This window comes from Thermobia domestica, chromosome 8, assembly GCF_964235325.1.
Source record: "Thermobia domestica chromosome 8, izTheDome1.hap1.1, whole genome shotgun sequence".
Taxonomy (NCBI): Eukaryota; Metazoa; Arthropoda; class Insecta; order Zygentoma; family Lepismatidae; genus Thermobia; species Thermobia domestica.
Genome location: NC_137461.1, coordinates 260,313,448 through 260,331,640, shown reverse-complemented (window position 1 = coordinate 260,331,640; position 18,193 = coordinate 260,313,448). Strand labels below are relative to the sequence as shown.

The 18,193-nt window shown below is 35.1% G+C and overlaps 1 protein-coding gene across 1 annotated transcript in view; it reads right to left on the bottom strand.

Annotated features, from left to right (window-relative positions):
- ebi (transducin beta like ebi) overlaps nucleotides 1–16,628 on the bottom strand; it is an 89,098-nt gene extending 72,470 nt beyond the window's left edge. The window contains exons 1-2 of the mRNA XM_081769680.1: nucleotides 16,399–16,628; nucleotides 1,376–1,473 (exon numbers count right to left, since the gene is read on the bottom strand). Of these exons, the coding sequence (XP_081625806.1) occupies nucleotides 1,376–1,445 (70 nt within the window). The 5' untranslated portion in view covers nucleotides 1,446–1,473; nucleotides 16,399–16,628. The remainder of the gene's footprint in view (nucleotides 1–1,375; nucleotides 1,474–16,398) is intronic.
- Nucleotides 16,629–18,193: the final 1,565 nt, after the last annotated feature.

Here is an 18,193-nt window from a genome sequence, read left to right as displayed (position 1 = left end):
GGTAATTTAGGAATTACCGTATTTGCGCGAATACAGGCCGCACTTTTTTCCAAAATTTTGGCTTAAAAAATCATAGTGCGGCCTATAGTCGAGATTCCCCCCTCCCCCCCAGATAATAAATCGTCAATTTCAAAATGGCATGTACACGTATCTTATGGGTTGAAATTAATACCATTACAAGTTACTGCAGTTACTTGTGTAAACCATTGACGACTTAAAAAGAAAATAACAGTAAAACTTATCTTGTTCGCAAAAATTGACACCTTCATTGGGTACCGATAATAGCAATAAAACTGGCATAAAAATCATTTGTACACTTGATACTTTTCTTAACAGGAATATGTATCTTTGTTATACCGTATGTATAATATATGCGGTATATTTATATACAGTACCTGTTCTTGAAAAAAATAAAGCAACTTTATTTATCAATACTGCGTCAGCTTGTTTGTACCCACCCAAATCAAGCACAATCACTTCCCACCATCTCAGCATCACCAACGTCTGATTCTTCACCCTCACTAGATGATCCAAAATGCTGCTCAGAGTCACTATTACGAAGGTCTCATCAGTCTAATCAAAATTATTGAAAATTCCAGGTTTTTTAACTTTTCATGACAAGTTCTTCCGATATTGATCGCCAAGCTGCCAAAATCTAACGGCACACTTCTGACACAGATGCATGTTACAAACTGCCTCCTGGCATCGAAGTTGTTTTTTCCATGATTTAATTTCTACACTGGCTTTGAATGAATGACTGATACACACATCCAAAGCTGCAACACACAACTTTCTCGTAAATTTAGTAGTATGACCTATATTCGAGATTTACTTTTTCTATAATCTCGTGTTAAAAGTTTAGCTGCGGCCTATATTCGCGCGAATACGGTAACGTACTTTATAATGTACTTTGGATATTACTAAATGATTTGATAGGATACATGTTAAATACTAAACTAAGGCTACCTCATAAAAAAACATAATCCAGACGGAAATTTTTCGTGAGGGTTTCAGCAGAGTCCCTGCCATCCTCAGTACGGACGCTTTCAGAAACTTAACGTTGCCAGATGAACTACTATCACTGCTATTAACCTTTAGTGTATACAATAACCTATGCACTTCCAGAAGTAGAGTTTTATATATACACACACACAGGAAATTCTCCATATACCTACAAAGACCTCCTACATCGTGTGAACGGACTAATTTGTCTAGCAACATTGATTTTCAGAACGGTTTTGTGCTGAGGATGGCAACAATTCTTTGCTGAAGTGTTCACGGTGTAATTTGCACTCTACGTGTTTTCGATTAGTACAACTTTAGCATTCAGTTCAGTAGAGAAAAAAAAGAAGAAGAAACACTAATGCGTACTCACCTGACTCTTGGAGGTACCGATAGACCAAAAAATTGACCTCATCGCTTGAGAAGCTCATTGTGCAAACCATCGGATTATCTTGTACCACAGCACATTATCTGAAATACAAAAACGCAACCCTGTATTGGTATTTATAGAAATATCTTGCAAACTTTATTTATGGTTACGTCACTGCACATTTTATTTAAGTGTAGAAGTGTACAAAGTGCCTGAGCCCACGAGCTAATCCGCTTTACAATACAGGGAAGAGAATTTGTCACAAATGTACAGTAACTAAACTGAATATGCTGTATCCAATTCAGACATTTCCAACTTCCAAAATACTCTGGAAGTGCAATTACTCAAAGAAACGATGAGATGCATATTTATTAGATAAAAACGTTAATTTCCTTTCCTTAAGCATCCAATAAAGATGCTCCCAAAGATAGTTTCAAAGCTAAACTAATCTTCATGTACTTTTCAACATTTGCACCGAAAAAGTAAGTTTGACTTCGAAACTTCCTATAGAAATACGTTTTATTGGATGATTCAGGTATGGAAACTAATCTTTTTAATTTAGACCTAAGTGTTGTATTAACTGCAAGTCATTTTTTTTTTTTCCTAAATACAAGGTGATGATTCATAAATACAAGGATTTGATATTACTCATGAAACACATTTTAAGAATGGAAAGTACTAGGTATGTTCTAACGTAGCAAAAATCTTCATGGTAATAGGGCAAATCCCTGATTAATCGGAAATATTTATTGATTTGCCACAACAATGATTTGGAATAAGTAAATCATAACATATAGTGTTAGTACAATTGTTTCGGTTGTTGCTGTTTATGACACGCGCACAGCTAAGTAAGTGCGAGATAAGTTCACACCTTCACTGAGGTACATTAATAGTAATTTATTTATAGTGCTAGGAACAGTGGTCAGCCGAATACAGCACTTCGCGAAATTTAAACACAAGTACTTTCACAGATATAAATGTTTGAAAAAAAAATAAGTGAGTAAATACAATATTCGCTTACTTACTTCGCTTTGCATTAATCTCAAAATTTACAGCTTGATATTTCATACACTGTTGTTTTATTTAAATACCTGAGAATACAATTATCATATCTTTTTCTATTTTTTAAAAATTTTCTTGAGGTTTCTTAGCATCCTTCCTACAGAGATCTACTGTACCTATTAATATGTCATGCCTTGTCTTGTCCTAATATTAGGAACTTTCAGAAAAATGCTTTGGACCAAGTAAATGTTGAACAATTTATTTGAAAATGTTGTACTAGCGTTTGATCATTTAACACACCTGTTTCTCAATAAATCAGGTTTTAAAAATATTGCCCATTTTTCATAAATGTAAGCGGTAAAATCTTATATAGTATTAAAACGTAAGTATCTGATAAACCTATTTTGAATTAGCTCAACTTTTTGTAAATGAACTTCAGCTACTGAGTTCCATATCTGGCATGCATATTCTAATTTTGGTTTAAAACCTTGTACAATGAAATATAGGCCACATGTCAATGTTATTAAAATTCTTGTATTGAATTAATATAAAGCCTAGAAATTTTGTGGTATCTCTTGTTATTACCTGAACCTGTTAATAAAACAACAATTTTTCATTAAATGTTTTTCCTGAATACTTTATATTTCTTTTTCTAAGGTTACCCCATTTATACATGTGGTCACCACATAATTTGTTTTCCTAATTCATGACATTGTTTTTGTTTTTATTTTCGTTAGCCGAATTTACTAAAACATCTATACAATGTTAGAGACTCTCCACACTATTAAAATCTGTAGTAGATTTTGGCGTACATTAGGCGACGTCGTTAATTCCGGTAAATCATTTATAGAAATTTAAAACAATAGAGGTCTCAAGGAAGATCCCTATGGCACTCCTCTTTGAGTGTTCCTTCATCAGAATATGTTGCATCTATTGTTGCTCTAAAAGTTCTACCTGACAAGAAATCCTGGAACCATTCCTGATATCTTGGAGACAGTTAGGACTACAATAGATAACTTGTCAAGTAAAGAGAATATGGTACAGAGTAAAATGTTTCAGCTAATTGTGTGTAGGTCTGTATATGTGAATGTATCACATCTATTATTATCACATAATATATCCTATGAGATTAATCCAGATAATTCGTGCACGATTAATCGAGAGTTTGCTGTATTTCGATATCTTATTTATAAGCGAAATATTGAGTGAAGAATAATATTACTTTCTTTTACTATATTAAACAAGTATTATTCATTCTTAGAAACTACTAATATTTGTTTGAGAGTTAGAATGTACGTAATGAAACAATAACATTTTTTACTTTCTAGATTGTGTCCTAAGTTCTTAACTTGATCTTGATGGTATAATGAAAAGGTTAGCTTCATTCGTACAACACTACAGTTTCAATCTTGCTAAACTTGAGGCAAGCAAACGAAGGAGCAGTTCGAGTTAAAAACAAGCTTGGTGCAATAGAAAGAGTTCAAAAAAATAAGATACACGTATTTTTTAAAATCTTGATAGGCCGTCTCGTTCAGCTTCTATAGGCGTTTGTTTTTGATGAATCGCAAACTCTGACATCACACGTGGGCTACCAAGGAATTCAATGTGAGTCAGAAACCACTTACTTGCGCGCAGCTGATAAACCTTGTGCAGTGAATTTTAAATAGATCGTTTTGAGTTCGTTAGCAGTCTTGCTTTGTGTTGAATTCTTGTGGGACGTTTTTCTTAGTTATTTTCCTACAGCATCAGTATGAAAAAGAAAAAAAAAAAATAGAGAGAGAGAGAGAGAGAGCAGTGATTACGTAGTATTGTGCGAAACAGTGCTTCTTCCATACATGTTTTTGGGTGGGACACTGTCTCCCGGAGCTCTGAGAGTCCCTACCTCCTGGAGGAGACCAAAATAATACGTCTATAATATAATAATAAATTGAATAGTACCATGTGAAAATAATATGTGCCCCTCCGAATATTAAGTGTGCCCCCTCGGGAACTTTTTTTTTTTTTTTAAAAAAAAAAGAAAGAAACACTGGTGCGAAGTAGGAAACACGTGTTTGTTAGTACAGCGCGTGCTATGTCTGTGGAGTGAGGTAGAAATGCCTAACACGTGCTGTGTTTTCGGTTGTAATTCTCGTGCGGTTAAAGCCGAGGGACATAAATTATCTTTACATTTTCAAGTCGTGAGAAATCACCAAATCGATATAAATTATAGCTCAAGAAAATGAATAGGAAAAATTTTGTGACAAATAAAACATTCGTGTTTGTTCCAAACATCTTGAAGAGTACGAGTCAGCTGTCATGTTTACTGAAAGAAAAGCTAATGCCAGGAGAATCATTTACCCACAAACTAAGAATGCTGTTCCAAGTACAGGTATATTATTGAAAGGTTTAGAATCCGAGCCATTGAACAAGTGCCGATGTATGTCCAGTTACGTACGTAAAAAATCGACAAGACACATTGACGGTCGTAGTCAAGACGGGGCATTAGAGGTTAATAGCGACGGTGTCACTCATGATTCTAAGGTACTGTTTTAGAAATAAATGTAAATACAATTGCTATAAAATGCGAATTGGGGAGTGAAATATAGGCCTACTGGCTTGTAGAAGGAATGAGTGACGATGACAGTGTTCCTCAGGACATTGATTCAGAGTTTAATTTTTTCTGTATCAAGTAACAATGATGATGAAACGGATGACGAGAGTTGTTCCGTAGAAACCAATGCAAATAAAACAAATTTCATCAGTAAAACATTTATCGTATTGTGGCAAAGTTTAAAGATGTTATTTCATTTTTACCGCGCTCCTATACATACCTTGAAGCATGCACGCCGACTACGTGGGTGCTCCGGGGCTCCAGCACCCACACAAATAATCATGTGGGTACGCTGCACCACAATTTTTTTTTAGCTTGATAGAAACAATATAAAATAAATATTTCTCACTTGCCTCATCAAAAAATAATAAGCAATTAAAACATTAAGATGGAAGTTAAAATTTCTAAAGGTTAATTGTTTGTTTCAAATGTGTTTCTGCAAAGGCAACCAAGCAACACACTTCCGCCTTTCTTGCCTGTATCGGACCTAGTAAAAGGCAATCCCCACAATAAAAAATGCAACTATATTGTGAACAGAATCGAGCACATCCTTTGACAAGAGTGTTCATCAGTGGCGGATCTAGCCCAGGGCCTAGGGACCCCTATTATGAGTACCAAAATAATTTATCCCATTGTTTATATATTTTAATGTTTATAGTAGACTCATTATATACCTATCATAAGCTGGGTTCTGACTGTCCCCTTTTTACATTCTAGATCCGCCACTGATGTTCATAAAAGATTTTAACTAAAAGAAAATCAATCAAAAATATCGAGATCTCCTGAAAATATAACACTTCCCGCCCCATTAAGTTTAATATGCACCTACATAAATTTTGGAAAGTCGGCGCCGTTGCCTTGAAGCACAAAATTATAGGATCAGCATTAAAAATGGAAGCAAAACATGAAAATGAACATATTTATGTTTGGGAATCGAACCATAATTAAAGAAAAGGTACTTAGGAGTTATAACAATCTCGTCCGCCATCTATTTAAATGGTATTGGTTTCGAAATTGTTAGTTCCTTTTGTAAAACGCTTGTAGGAAAAGCCACGCTTTATAATATTGTAAAAAAACTTCTGTATTGCCCACCATCAGATGTTATTATTTTCTACATGCAGATGACATTTCTGTCTTTGCAATCAGTTCTGGAAAAGGAAATCACACTTTAGAACGTGCCACCGCAACACTCACAAACGAAATGCTTGGCACTGTGTGTATGGAAGCCTGCTCTCGCAACTTGCCTACGTATGACGTCATCGCAAAATCTGTTTTCTTCTGTTACTCGCTAGCGACTGAACGGATCGCGATCAAACAAACACCATTCCTTTTAGAATTTTCAACTCAACAAATTGAAATAATTTGTAAAAAAAAAAAATGCATTTCCAAGTCGGACTGCTCCCTTAAGTCAAAATATTAAATGGTGGAAATTTCAATTTCTGAGTCTCCCTAATGGATAATTCAGAAAGAAGTAGAATTTTCTAACAAAATATTACGGTCTTTTGATTTAAAATTGGACATCTTGTTTTATTATTTTGTTTCTTTCTTCGAAAAGATATCTCAAGAAAAGCTTATACAACCATACACGTAAATTCTCATTTCCTTCACTACACTTCGATTTTCAATCCAAATATGCAACATTCTATGTCTAAAATTCGACTTTGGTCTATTAGTAAAATTTGTATTCACCACAGGCATCCGACTAGAAAACTTTTGACGGTAGATGTTTCAGCAACAACAGTTGCTCACATCGGCCCTTCAAAGAAAACAATACTGTTTGTAGAATAACTTTATCTGTAGCTTCTTTGCACTGTAGAAACAATTTAAACTGAGCTTTAATTTCCTGTGGATGTAATTCTTCACTGAAAACTTGATAACCTAATGAAACACTGTTCTAACTTTACTTCGTTTTACATTTCTGTTGTTTTCTCTTTATCTGTATTTAAACTTGAAAATAAAAAAAGTTGAGATTTTATGCCTATGCTAAACCCCAAAGGTTTACCAGAATACCATTGTACTCAAATTTGGAGATAAAAAGTCAACATATCTTATATCTATATCAAAGCTTACCAGAGAATTTGGTCCAGAATAATGACTTCAATATTTGTTTTAATGCTCAACTGTTATACCGGCTGATTTTCAGAAAACAAACACTTACTTATCTTTTTATACAATTAAATAAGAAACTGATGTATGTAATTAAACAGAATCTATGGAAAACTACTAAATTATCCTTGGACGTTTAAACGAAATGGTTCTGTTTGTATGTTTCAGTTATGAATGAACAAATGGACACTGTAAAACGAACAAAATCTGAAACAGTGTTTCATTAACCCATTAAATGTTGATTTCTACAATACAAAAGTACATTCATAAAAATGTATTAATTTTAAATTATGTGCACAACGCAAGAAAGCTATTACCAATAATGTAATTTTACAAGAAACATCTACGATGAGGGGCACTGTGGCTCAGTGGTAGAGCGCTTACCTCCGGTGTGTGGGGTCACTGGTTCCATCTCCGGTAAAGGAAGTTTGTGGACAACATCGTGTTCGTGGGTTTTCTCGAAGTACTCCGGTTTTCTCCCATTTTCTCATTCCAACAATTCTTCATTCACTTGCTTTAAGCTTCCGCCTCTCTTAGCATAAAGGACAAGCAAGATCGTGTGACGCTAAACTGAAAGATTTCATTTCATTTTTGAAACATCTACGATCACGATCCAGTCGGGTGTTTGTAGTGAATACAAACTTAGCAACTATTAGACATGCATCCTATTAGCTGATCGGGGATATCTAGACTGACTGTATATCTAAAAAAAAAAGTGTTGCGCAACTTCGTTTGCTAGCCCAGTTGTAAATTTATCTGTTTTATTTGGTCTAGGAATTAATTCGTGCGGGTGGACAAGAGATGGCGCAACGAACGGAGCGTCCCACAGTTCCGTGTATCCACACATGTGTTGCAAACCCCTGTCATCGCGTATCGTTCGTAGTACAGGGCAGTGGATTAAAGCGTCAACAACACCAGTTTGTAGTTAAGTGAACATGGCGCAATTTGTGCCTGATAAAGTGTTTTTGCGGGGTGTCCTGCTGCATTACTTTAACATGCAGAAAAGTGCGACTGAAAGTCATCGTATTTTGGTGGAAGTGTATGGTGACCATGCTCTAGCTGAGCGAACGTGACAGAAGTGGTTTGCACGGTTTAGAAGTGGTGATTTCGGCTTGGCAGACCAAGAGCGAGCTGGACAGCCAAAAAAATTTCAAGACGAAGAATTGACAGCATTGCTCGAGCAGGATTCGTGTCAAACGCAGGAACAACTTGCAGCAGCATTAGGCGTTGATCAAACAACAGTCTCCAAACGCTTGAAAGCCATGGGAATGATTCAAAAGATGTCACATTGGGTTCCACATGAATTGAAAGACAGAGACGTTGAAAGACGAAAAACCATTTGCGAATTGCTGCTTCAACGACAGAGCAGAAAGGGGTTTCTGCATCGAATTATTACGGGTGATGAGAAGTGGATCCATTACGAGAACCCTAAACGAAAAAAGGCCTGGGTGAAACCAGGTGAACCAGGTCCATCACAACCAAAACGAGATATTCACTGTGCAAAGGTTATGCTGTGCATATGGTGGGATATGAAAGGTGTGGTGTACTATGAGCTGCTGCAACCGGGTGAAACTATGAATGGAGAACGTTATCGACGACAATTAATGCGTTTGAAGCAAGCTCTGGCCAGAACACGACCAGAATGGGAGAACAGACATGATAAACTTATTGTTCAACATGATAACGCTCGCCCACATGTCGCAAAATCGGTCAAAACCTATTTAGAAAATGTCGGATGGGAAGTTTTACCCCACCCGCCGTATTCACCAGACGTTGCTCCTTCGGACTACTACTTGTTCGATTGCATGAACAACGATTTGATTGGACAGCGGTTTACTTCTTCAGAAGATATCGAAACATGGGTCTCTGACTGGATCGCTTCCAAGGATGAGGACTTCTTTCGCCACGGAATCCGTACATTGCCTGACAGATGGGCGAAAGTGGTGGCTAGCGATGGACAATATTTTTCTTAAGGTATTTATGTATTTTGTGTTTGTACTACAGCTTCAATGTGTGCGTACCAACCGCACGAATTAATTCCTAGACCAAATACTTTATTTTCTGATTTTATTTACATTATATTTTGTTTGATAAAATATTAACTGAAATATTGAAATATTCGGTTATCCTATTGTTTGTTTACTTATTTTGTACATAAGGGGGCACGGTGGCTCAGTGGTAGAGCGTTCACCTCCGATGTTTGGGGTCTCTGGTTCGATCCCAGCTCGCGCCCTGTGGACTTTATGGTGGACAAACACCGTGCTCCTGGGTTTTCTCGGGGTTCTCCCGTTTCCTCCCACTTTCTTCATTCCACCATTTCACTCATTTCTCATAATCACCGTCTGCTTTAGCCTAACCGTGGGACTTTTTTTTTTTTTTTTTGTACATACAGTAAATAACGAGGTTTCGGGTCTAAACTCAATTAAAAAAGTGATAAAAATCTAATATATATAATCTTTGATCGCACTTGGATACGTACCGTTAATAGACGACAAATAAAAATCACGACGTAAAAGTATGTAAGCTGTTTTTTTCCTGAAATCAGAAGGACGACGGGTTTTCGTTCCATATTAAGTGTAACAAATACTGCTAATATTCTCCTTAGCAAATAACTCAGGTAACCGTTAATAATTTTTTAACAGATTTTGATGTGGATGAGGCGAGTATGAATGGACCGCTCCTCGTTTCGTTTTCTTTTCCAGAGGCATTGACTCCTAGATTAAAATGCTACCTCTGCTAAGATATCCATATGATACCAAATCTATTCAATAATTTAATGTATATTCATATTTTCTTTAAGCCAAGGAGAATAACTGAATTCTTTCATACTAATACAGCAAAGAAATAAATTAAGATTTCAATAGAATACCAGTACTATTATCCCTACCACCATTAAATACAGCACTTTCGATTTTATAGAAATTATACTGCATATTTGAAAAATGAACTTTATTTTAGATTGTTGATAAATGAACTTAGCTTTATTTTAGAGAGAGAGAGGAAAAATATGCAAGGTTGGCAAAAGCCATGATTTTTATTGAAACAAAAAAAAAAAAAACGGTGTTTTGGTTTAAACCGGCTTTTTTTATTTTTTTATTTTTTTTTATTTTATTTTATTTTATTTTTTTTTTTTTAATAATTTGCTCTATGTATGCTGGAAGGAATTATGCTAGAACAACCGGGTTATGCTGGAAGGGGTCACATAAGCTTAAAGCGGAATCCAAACCGCTTCTCAGCTTACATCCGAGAGAAATTGTCCTCCATTTGAACTCGAAACCGGGACTAATTGGCCATCGGCGATACGTCTGCCGACTCACTCACGAAGGACTCATGATAAAAAAAAATACCTTGTACTGGTCTTTACATACTTGTTAATATAACTGTCAAGAGTCATTTCAGAAGGACAAAAAGATAAACAGTTGCATAAGTGAAACCATTATACATAATTACAAATGAACAATTTCAAAAATACTGCAGAGTACAGAAGAACTAATTTAGTCCAAGTTAGTTCACTAAGACTTTTATTAGTCCAAGGTAAAGAAATACAACGACTTAATTTGCATATTAGTAAGAAAAGTGAATAAAGATACGAATTATTTGAGTTCACTTTGGCTCTGACCCATTTATACATAAATACAGACCAAAGATATTTCTGATTTCAATAAATATGTCTCGTGGGATTTGTATGACCCCCCCCCCCCCAACGTACGGCATTTCGATGTATTTTATCAACAGTAAACATTTTATCAACAGTTGATTAAAACAAAACAATATTTAGAATTTTTCTTTGATTGCAATTGCATAACAATAATAACAAACTATTTAAAAAATCACAAAAGAAACACTCATAAAAAAAAGTTTATTTTGTAGTATAGTCTCTTTGAGTAATTAATATGGAGGGAATTTAGGTTTGAATTTAATACGAATAATATACGGGAGTAAAACATGACAACCCACAAATGTGTGTTCATTAAGATTTTACGAACATTTTTCGCTTTTTTTTTTTTTTTTTTAACCAGCTGGTTTAAACCAGCCAACCCTGAAAATATGCCCGGTCTTCAATACTCTGCGTTTTCGAAGAAAACTGAATTTCTGAAATTATGGCCCTTCTGTGATGGCATATTTAGCGCATCACTCTCAAATCCATTATTTTTTGGTTTTCGAGACTGGAGATTCCGTTTCTCAATTCAAGTAGCTTTCCAATAATTCAAAAACTACTCACCTAAGTACATATCGTGATTGAATGCAAACATTGCAACGACCAATTGTTGTTATCATCAGTGCAGATTCCTTAAGAAATGACGCTGCTTCTAGAGTTGTGCATATTATATAAAATTAGCCTTCGGCTAGTCGAAGGCCATCCTCAGATCGCCATATTTGCTTGACCTACGGCATCGCACCTCTTATTTCAGCCTTTCAAAAGCCTAAATAACCAACCTTATGTCTCTAATGTTATAGGATATTGAGATACGTCCATTTAACAACTGCAATCTTCACTCTTTTTTTCTACCCGCCTTTTTTCTTTTCTTGTATGGTAAATATTAAAAAAAAAAAAAAAAACGCTAAAACACATCTTTAATAATTTAAAATGAAACCTAAATATCTAATTTCAGTCTCCAACCTTAAAGAATTATTATGGTCCATCCTGTTATTAACAACTGTAACCCCACCTTTTTTCTTCCCTTCTCAGGGAAATATCAAAAACGATGAAACGCGTGTCTAATTATTTTAAATGGGAAGTCTTCATACCAAATTTCGTGTCTCTATCCTTCAGAGATATAGACATTTTACTAATAATAATTGCCACTTACTTTTCCCCGCCCCCTGCATTCCCCGTCGAATTCTATTCACTGTCTACATTCCAAGTTTCTAGCTTAAGCGGTTTGGCTTAGGCATTGATCAATTAGTCAGTCAGGACTTCTTTTATATACACAGTTTTTTTTTTTTAATCTTAACTACAATTCAAAGATTTATAGCATAGTTACGCGGAATAATTAAGATTAGATAAAACCGAGACATACGTCTTGTCGATATTTTCTTAAGTATGGGTAAAGTGTTTAAAAAATATATAAATGAATAAAAACACAGGATAATAAGGGTCTTCCAAGTGGTCCGATCGGTTATTCGCACCGATTCTCCACAAGTAATTTGGAACTGTTAAGACTGTTATGCACAGATTATATAATATATAGAGATCAATTACAAAATAAAAAAATAAAAAAAAGACCCAAGGAGAACAACAGCACAGGTGTTATCAAGGAAATTTAACGCAGTAATTCGAGAACCATTAACATTTTTTCTACAACAGAAGAAACTGATCAAAATATATACTGTAGTTATACAAGAAAATATGCCTCCTCAAAACATGAGGGAGACCGCACAGCACTTCTCTGTTCTTTTGCACTTCAACACTTGATTCTGTCTCGTTGAAAATAAAAAATCCCAAGTCCTGACGATCCGTTTAATTAAATTAAAATACTCTTTTCTTCATTTTTCGTTGGGCGTTAACACACGACTTACACACCCAGAGAAGACGCTACTGGTTTCCGCCTGTAATTTGAAAGATGTGGGATGTTAAAATTTCCATCGATATGAATAACAAACTTTCACAACTTTCACTGAAACCTGAACAGCTGTTAATTTACGAGATTCGAAGTCTTGACACGGAAGAATATTATCTGGCAAAAATTATGGCTTAATTGTCAATTACTTTTGGCAGTGGATGTCGTTGTGGTGCAAAAAGAAGCACTAGTTTGCGATTACACCTGAAATTGCGAAATAAATGCACCAATCAACCTGCGCTGGGTGGTCTAACTAGCTTTGCATCTAATCTCGTTCACGGTAGAATGAAGCTTGAAGGATGTTCTAGAAGTAGGCACGTTAGCGACGGTGAGTATGCGCATATAGAAAGATTTGTTTATTTATGGAAGCTATTGAAGCATACTATTTAATATTAAAAAAAAAAAATACTCGTATCCTCAGGTTAGAACGCAAGATAGGAATATTTTATCCGATTATCGTCTATTGTCTGTGCTTCGAAGCTTTTTTTTTTTAAAAAAAGACGACGATGATAATGGAAGAATGAAGAAAGTGGAAGGAAACGGGAGAATCACGATTAAACAAAGAGAATGTGAAATGAAAAATGAAATCTTTGAGTTTTACGGCCCACGTTTATGCCGGCTAGTCTGAAGGAGACAGTGGTGATGATAACTGAATTAAATGGTGCAATAAAGAAAGGGGAGGAAACGGATGAACACCGAAAAAACCCACGCACATGGTGTTTGTGCACCACAAAGTTCACTTATCGCGTGATCGAACCAGGGATCCCGTGCACCAGAGCTGAACGCTCTACCACTGAGCCACCGCAGCCCACCACACAGAATGTCCATTACAAAGCTCTCTAGGTGAAATCTGGGATCGAACCAGACCACACGCACAGAGGTGAGCACTCTACTACTGTCTTCCTTCAACGATCTGCATCTCATCACTTTATAATATGGCAGTTTGTTTTCACGGTTGACAGTAGTGCTATTTTGTTGTCTCCACTTATGGATAGCAATTAGCAACGCTAATGTAAACTTGACCCCAAATTATTCAAATGAAATTAAATGAAAAAATGAAATTTTTGAGTTTTACGTCCCGCGGTTATGCCGGTTAGGCTAAAGGAGACGGTGATGATGAGAGATGAATGAAACGGTGGAATGAAGAAAGTGGGAGAAAACGGGAGAACCCCGAGAAAACCCACGCACACGGTGTTTGTCCACCACAAAGTTCACTTGGCGGGAGCAGGGTTTGAACCCGGGACCCCAAACACCAGAGGTGAACGCTCTACCGCTGAGCCCCCCCTTCCCAATTATTCAGAGCCTATACCATACCAATCAGAGAATGCTTATAAATACGTTAGTTAAATTCATCCTTGAGATTTTTTAACGCATTTCACTATTTAATTCTACAAGCAATGCCATCTATTGAGAAAATGAGAAAACAATTCCTTCTTGTACGATTTGGGTAAGTTGTTATTTCCATTATAATTGAAAAAAAAAAAAAAAAGCGACCGAAACGTTCTAAGAAAGAGGTTTGCAGTGCATACTATTTTTTCACAAACTAACAAAATCTTTGAGTTTCGGAATCTTTACTGAACAAATGTACTGGTATTGAGATCGTAACAAATTTGATGAAGTTGAAAAATATCAACTCTAATTTATAAAGACTACAAACTAAATGCTGCACTGACTTCTTTCTACTGATTTCACTCAGTTTCCTGTAAAGGACAGGCTCTTATTGGACCGGAGACCACAATCTATGGCGCAGTAGATTTATTTATTTTTTATTATTTCTTAATTATATTCCAGTTGTGTAATAGCAACAGACAGGAAGACAAAAAAAAAAAATTCTTAATAATTATTTTAATTAGCATGTTTAGTCAATTTAATTACTTAACTGAAATATTTTATACGCATATTTGTTTCAATTTGCGAAATATAAGGGTTATGTCGACTCTTGGGGGACTAAAACAGGTAAAAAAAAAAAAAAAAATGTTTACAGCAGAAATGAGTTCATGTTACCGGTACGGAAGAGTAATTGATGTGTGAGTAATCTGTGAAGTGAATAGCATGGAAACGCAGTGTATGCAATGGATGAGTGAGAAATGTTGGAGGGATTATTTGCAGTTAGCGAAAGAGTACGCAAGAATATATCAATACATGGATCGAACTATTTGGCCATTTTAAGCTATGGCGAGATTATGTATAGGACGTGATATTTTAGTTCTAAACCTCATACGTAGTGGAAAATATAGTACGCAAGTTTTTGAAAGCAGTGACCGATCTATACAAACTGTGACCATAAACACAAATTTAAGTACCATGAAATATCTAACCTAACTTAAACTAAACAAACTAAAATTAGTAAATATTTAACAAAATAATAATAATCTTTACCCAAAAAAATGCTGGCACACCAAAAGCCGACAAATGACAAATAGACATTTAAAGCACATTTCTTGAAGTAATCGAAAAATGAATATACATTTTATAGAGAATTTAAGCTCACCTATATTTCGGAATCTTTATTTTAACATCTGAAAAACTTTCTTCTTGCAATCTCTAAAGTTACAAAAAAAAAAAAAAAAAAAAAAAAAAAAAAAAAAAAAAAAAAAACCTGATAATCCTATGAAGTCACGTGTACGACAAAATATAGAATTCCATCAATATGGTTTGTGGATATCACACATAATTTATATCATTTCATCGTTCTGTGACAGTTATAAATACCAATATTCAAGATATCCGAGTCATGAAAATTGGCAACAGTATAAATCGATTTCGGAATGAACGGAAGTCTGAAATTTTGTCAATACTTTGTGGGTTTCCAACAAAATTTCATTGTTGTATATTTAAAAATATGACAGAATTAAGGGCACACATGTTGTTATAGTTTATGAAATAATTTACTCAGTTTGCTTAACTTCCTGGGATATGACTACTTGATTTAATAGACTGCATATATTGTAACATCACCGTATGATTGCCTCTAAAACCCCATATTAAAAAACTGCTCCTAAAACTCAAATTTAAAAGTGAAATGAAATCTTTGAGTTTTACGTCCCACGGTTATGCTAGTTAGGCTAAAGGAGACGATAATGATGAGTAATGAAATAAATGGTGGAATGAAGAAGGTGGGAGGAAACGGGAGAACCCCGAGAAAACCCACACACGGTGCTTGTACACCACAAGTTCACTTGGCGGGAGCTGATACCGAACCCAAGACCCCAAAACTCAAATCGAATCTCCGCGATCAACAAGGTTAAAATTGTAAGGAATAATAACTATGTAATAACGTAAAATAAACGTTAGCCATTATACATATACCGATCTTTAATATTAAAAAAAAAAGAAAAAGTACACCTATAACAACCTGTCAGATTGTAAACAAACGCTTAGGCAATCTCTTGTTAAGATGCCTTATGAACTTCAATTGAAGTAAAAAATTTAACAAACCCTAAATAGATTCTATTAAGTAAAAAATGCGAAATTCTTTTTTCATCTGTATAATTATTTGATCATCATACCAACCGTATCAATGATTGATCACTCCCGAAGATGCTATTTTGTTTACCTTACCGGCGATTCATAGTATCAACGCCTTCCGTCATTTTACAGAACTATATTTCCTATATACATCAATCCTACAACTTATTTCACGTATACTAACTCATATATTTCACTAATGTTAATAACATTATAATACATATACAAACAGTAATGTACACAAAATTGATCTTTTCACATTAAATACAAATGCCACTGAACCCGCGCACTCATCATACCATGTTAGAAGCTTGATATCTAGTTCTGCATTGACTTTGATCTTTCCTCCGAAGTTTTCTCCTCTTCTTTCACAAGTAAACATAAAGATTCCTCGGAGCACCCTAATAAATATTATATGCCTATCATTTACACACACGCCTTTCTTTTCTAGTATGCATAAAGAATTCCACATACACCTGCGGTTTTTGATGCGTTCTTTAACATTCAGTATGCTAGTTCAACAAAGTTGACAAGTTGTGGAATCGTAAAAACACTATATTAGTTGCCGAAAGTACTGTCTGTTTGCTAACATGTCCAATCTGCCCAGATTTTTGAAATTCATTTTTATCTATTAAGATATATGATTTTAAAATCGCACAGGCTCAGCATACGGTAACATACGAACAATGATTCAGTGGCGGATCCAGGAGGGCGATCGAGGCAATCGCCTCCCCCCAAAAGAGGAATTATTTACAAATGCTTTGAAGAGATATTTTTTTATTGATAATCTTGCACAACTAGACAGATTTCGTGACACAGGCAGAGTGTTAGAGATTCAGAAAGAATAGGTAATTGTAAGCATAGACATGTAGATTAGGGCACCAAAGACATGTGGGTAGACAACTCATCAAGTATCATATAGCATCTCCTAAGCAATATAGACATGTTCATACTTTTTTAATCGTGTAAGGAAGACTGAAAGTGTGGAAGTGGATAAAGTACCTATAAGTGTTATAAAATTACTTGAAACAATATATAGTTACAATTTGTTAATATTTCTTCATTATTATTCAGATTGATGATTTCATAGACTATGTATAAATATAATCAATTATTTATCTATGCAATATACATTCGAGAAATAATGAATTTTGTTTTTCAAATGATCCAAAAGAGAAAAGAAACCTCCAACCTGTTTGTACGACCTGCACGGGAGAGTAATACTCCCGGATGTAACTTTTTCGCGCGCTACACTAACCAGCTATTGTAAATTGGTCACAAAACTTATATCATGAGGGTCAAGCTGGAACAAAACGAGCCCTGTGGGACTTCTAACCCGTTACTACTACTACTATTACTACTACTACTACTACTACTACTACTACTACTACTATTACTACTACTTATTTGCACAAAAGTAAATCCCTTTTTTGAGTATTATTTTCATCTTATTTAATGAAAAGAGTGTTATGAAACTTAAAAAAAATTCCTTGGGCTGGGTTTAAACACACGCCAAAAGCGATTTCTATTACTAGCATGTTACGTTAGCACGCTCAGCCACGAGGGCAGCAAGCTTTTGATTTCTGCTATATATAAGCTACGTGCCAAGAAATGGATAACGCCAACCAATCAGAACGGTGTATTTTGTTCCTACTTCCGGGAATATTATTTTCCCGAGTGAGTCCTCCTGTCTATAAGCATGTGTTGAAGGATCTTGTTTGCTGTGTGATATTTTATCCTCAGGCGAACACAGATGATTAAACAGATAGTCACAAGGGCTTTGTTTACTTTCATCATAAAGAACGAGAGTGAGAAAAAGTATATGGCATTTATTTTACGAAGAGAAAATTAAGCCTAAAATATTTATTTGCTCTTTGGTTCCGTGTTTTAATTCCATGTTACGGAATATCTATTTTTAAATTTCCATAAAGACAAAGGAAAGTGTGTACTACTTGTTTCACTAAGATAAAATATTGTAGTTAGCCAAGGCAGTTGCGTATGTTTAGACCATCATTTTTGTTCGTTCTTCCAACGAACATTTCGAATCTTCATACAAATCTTAGTTTTAAGCAAAACGCATTTGAAATTTAATTT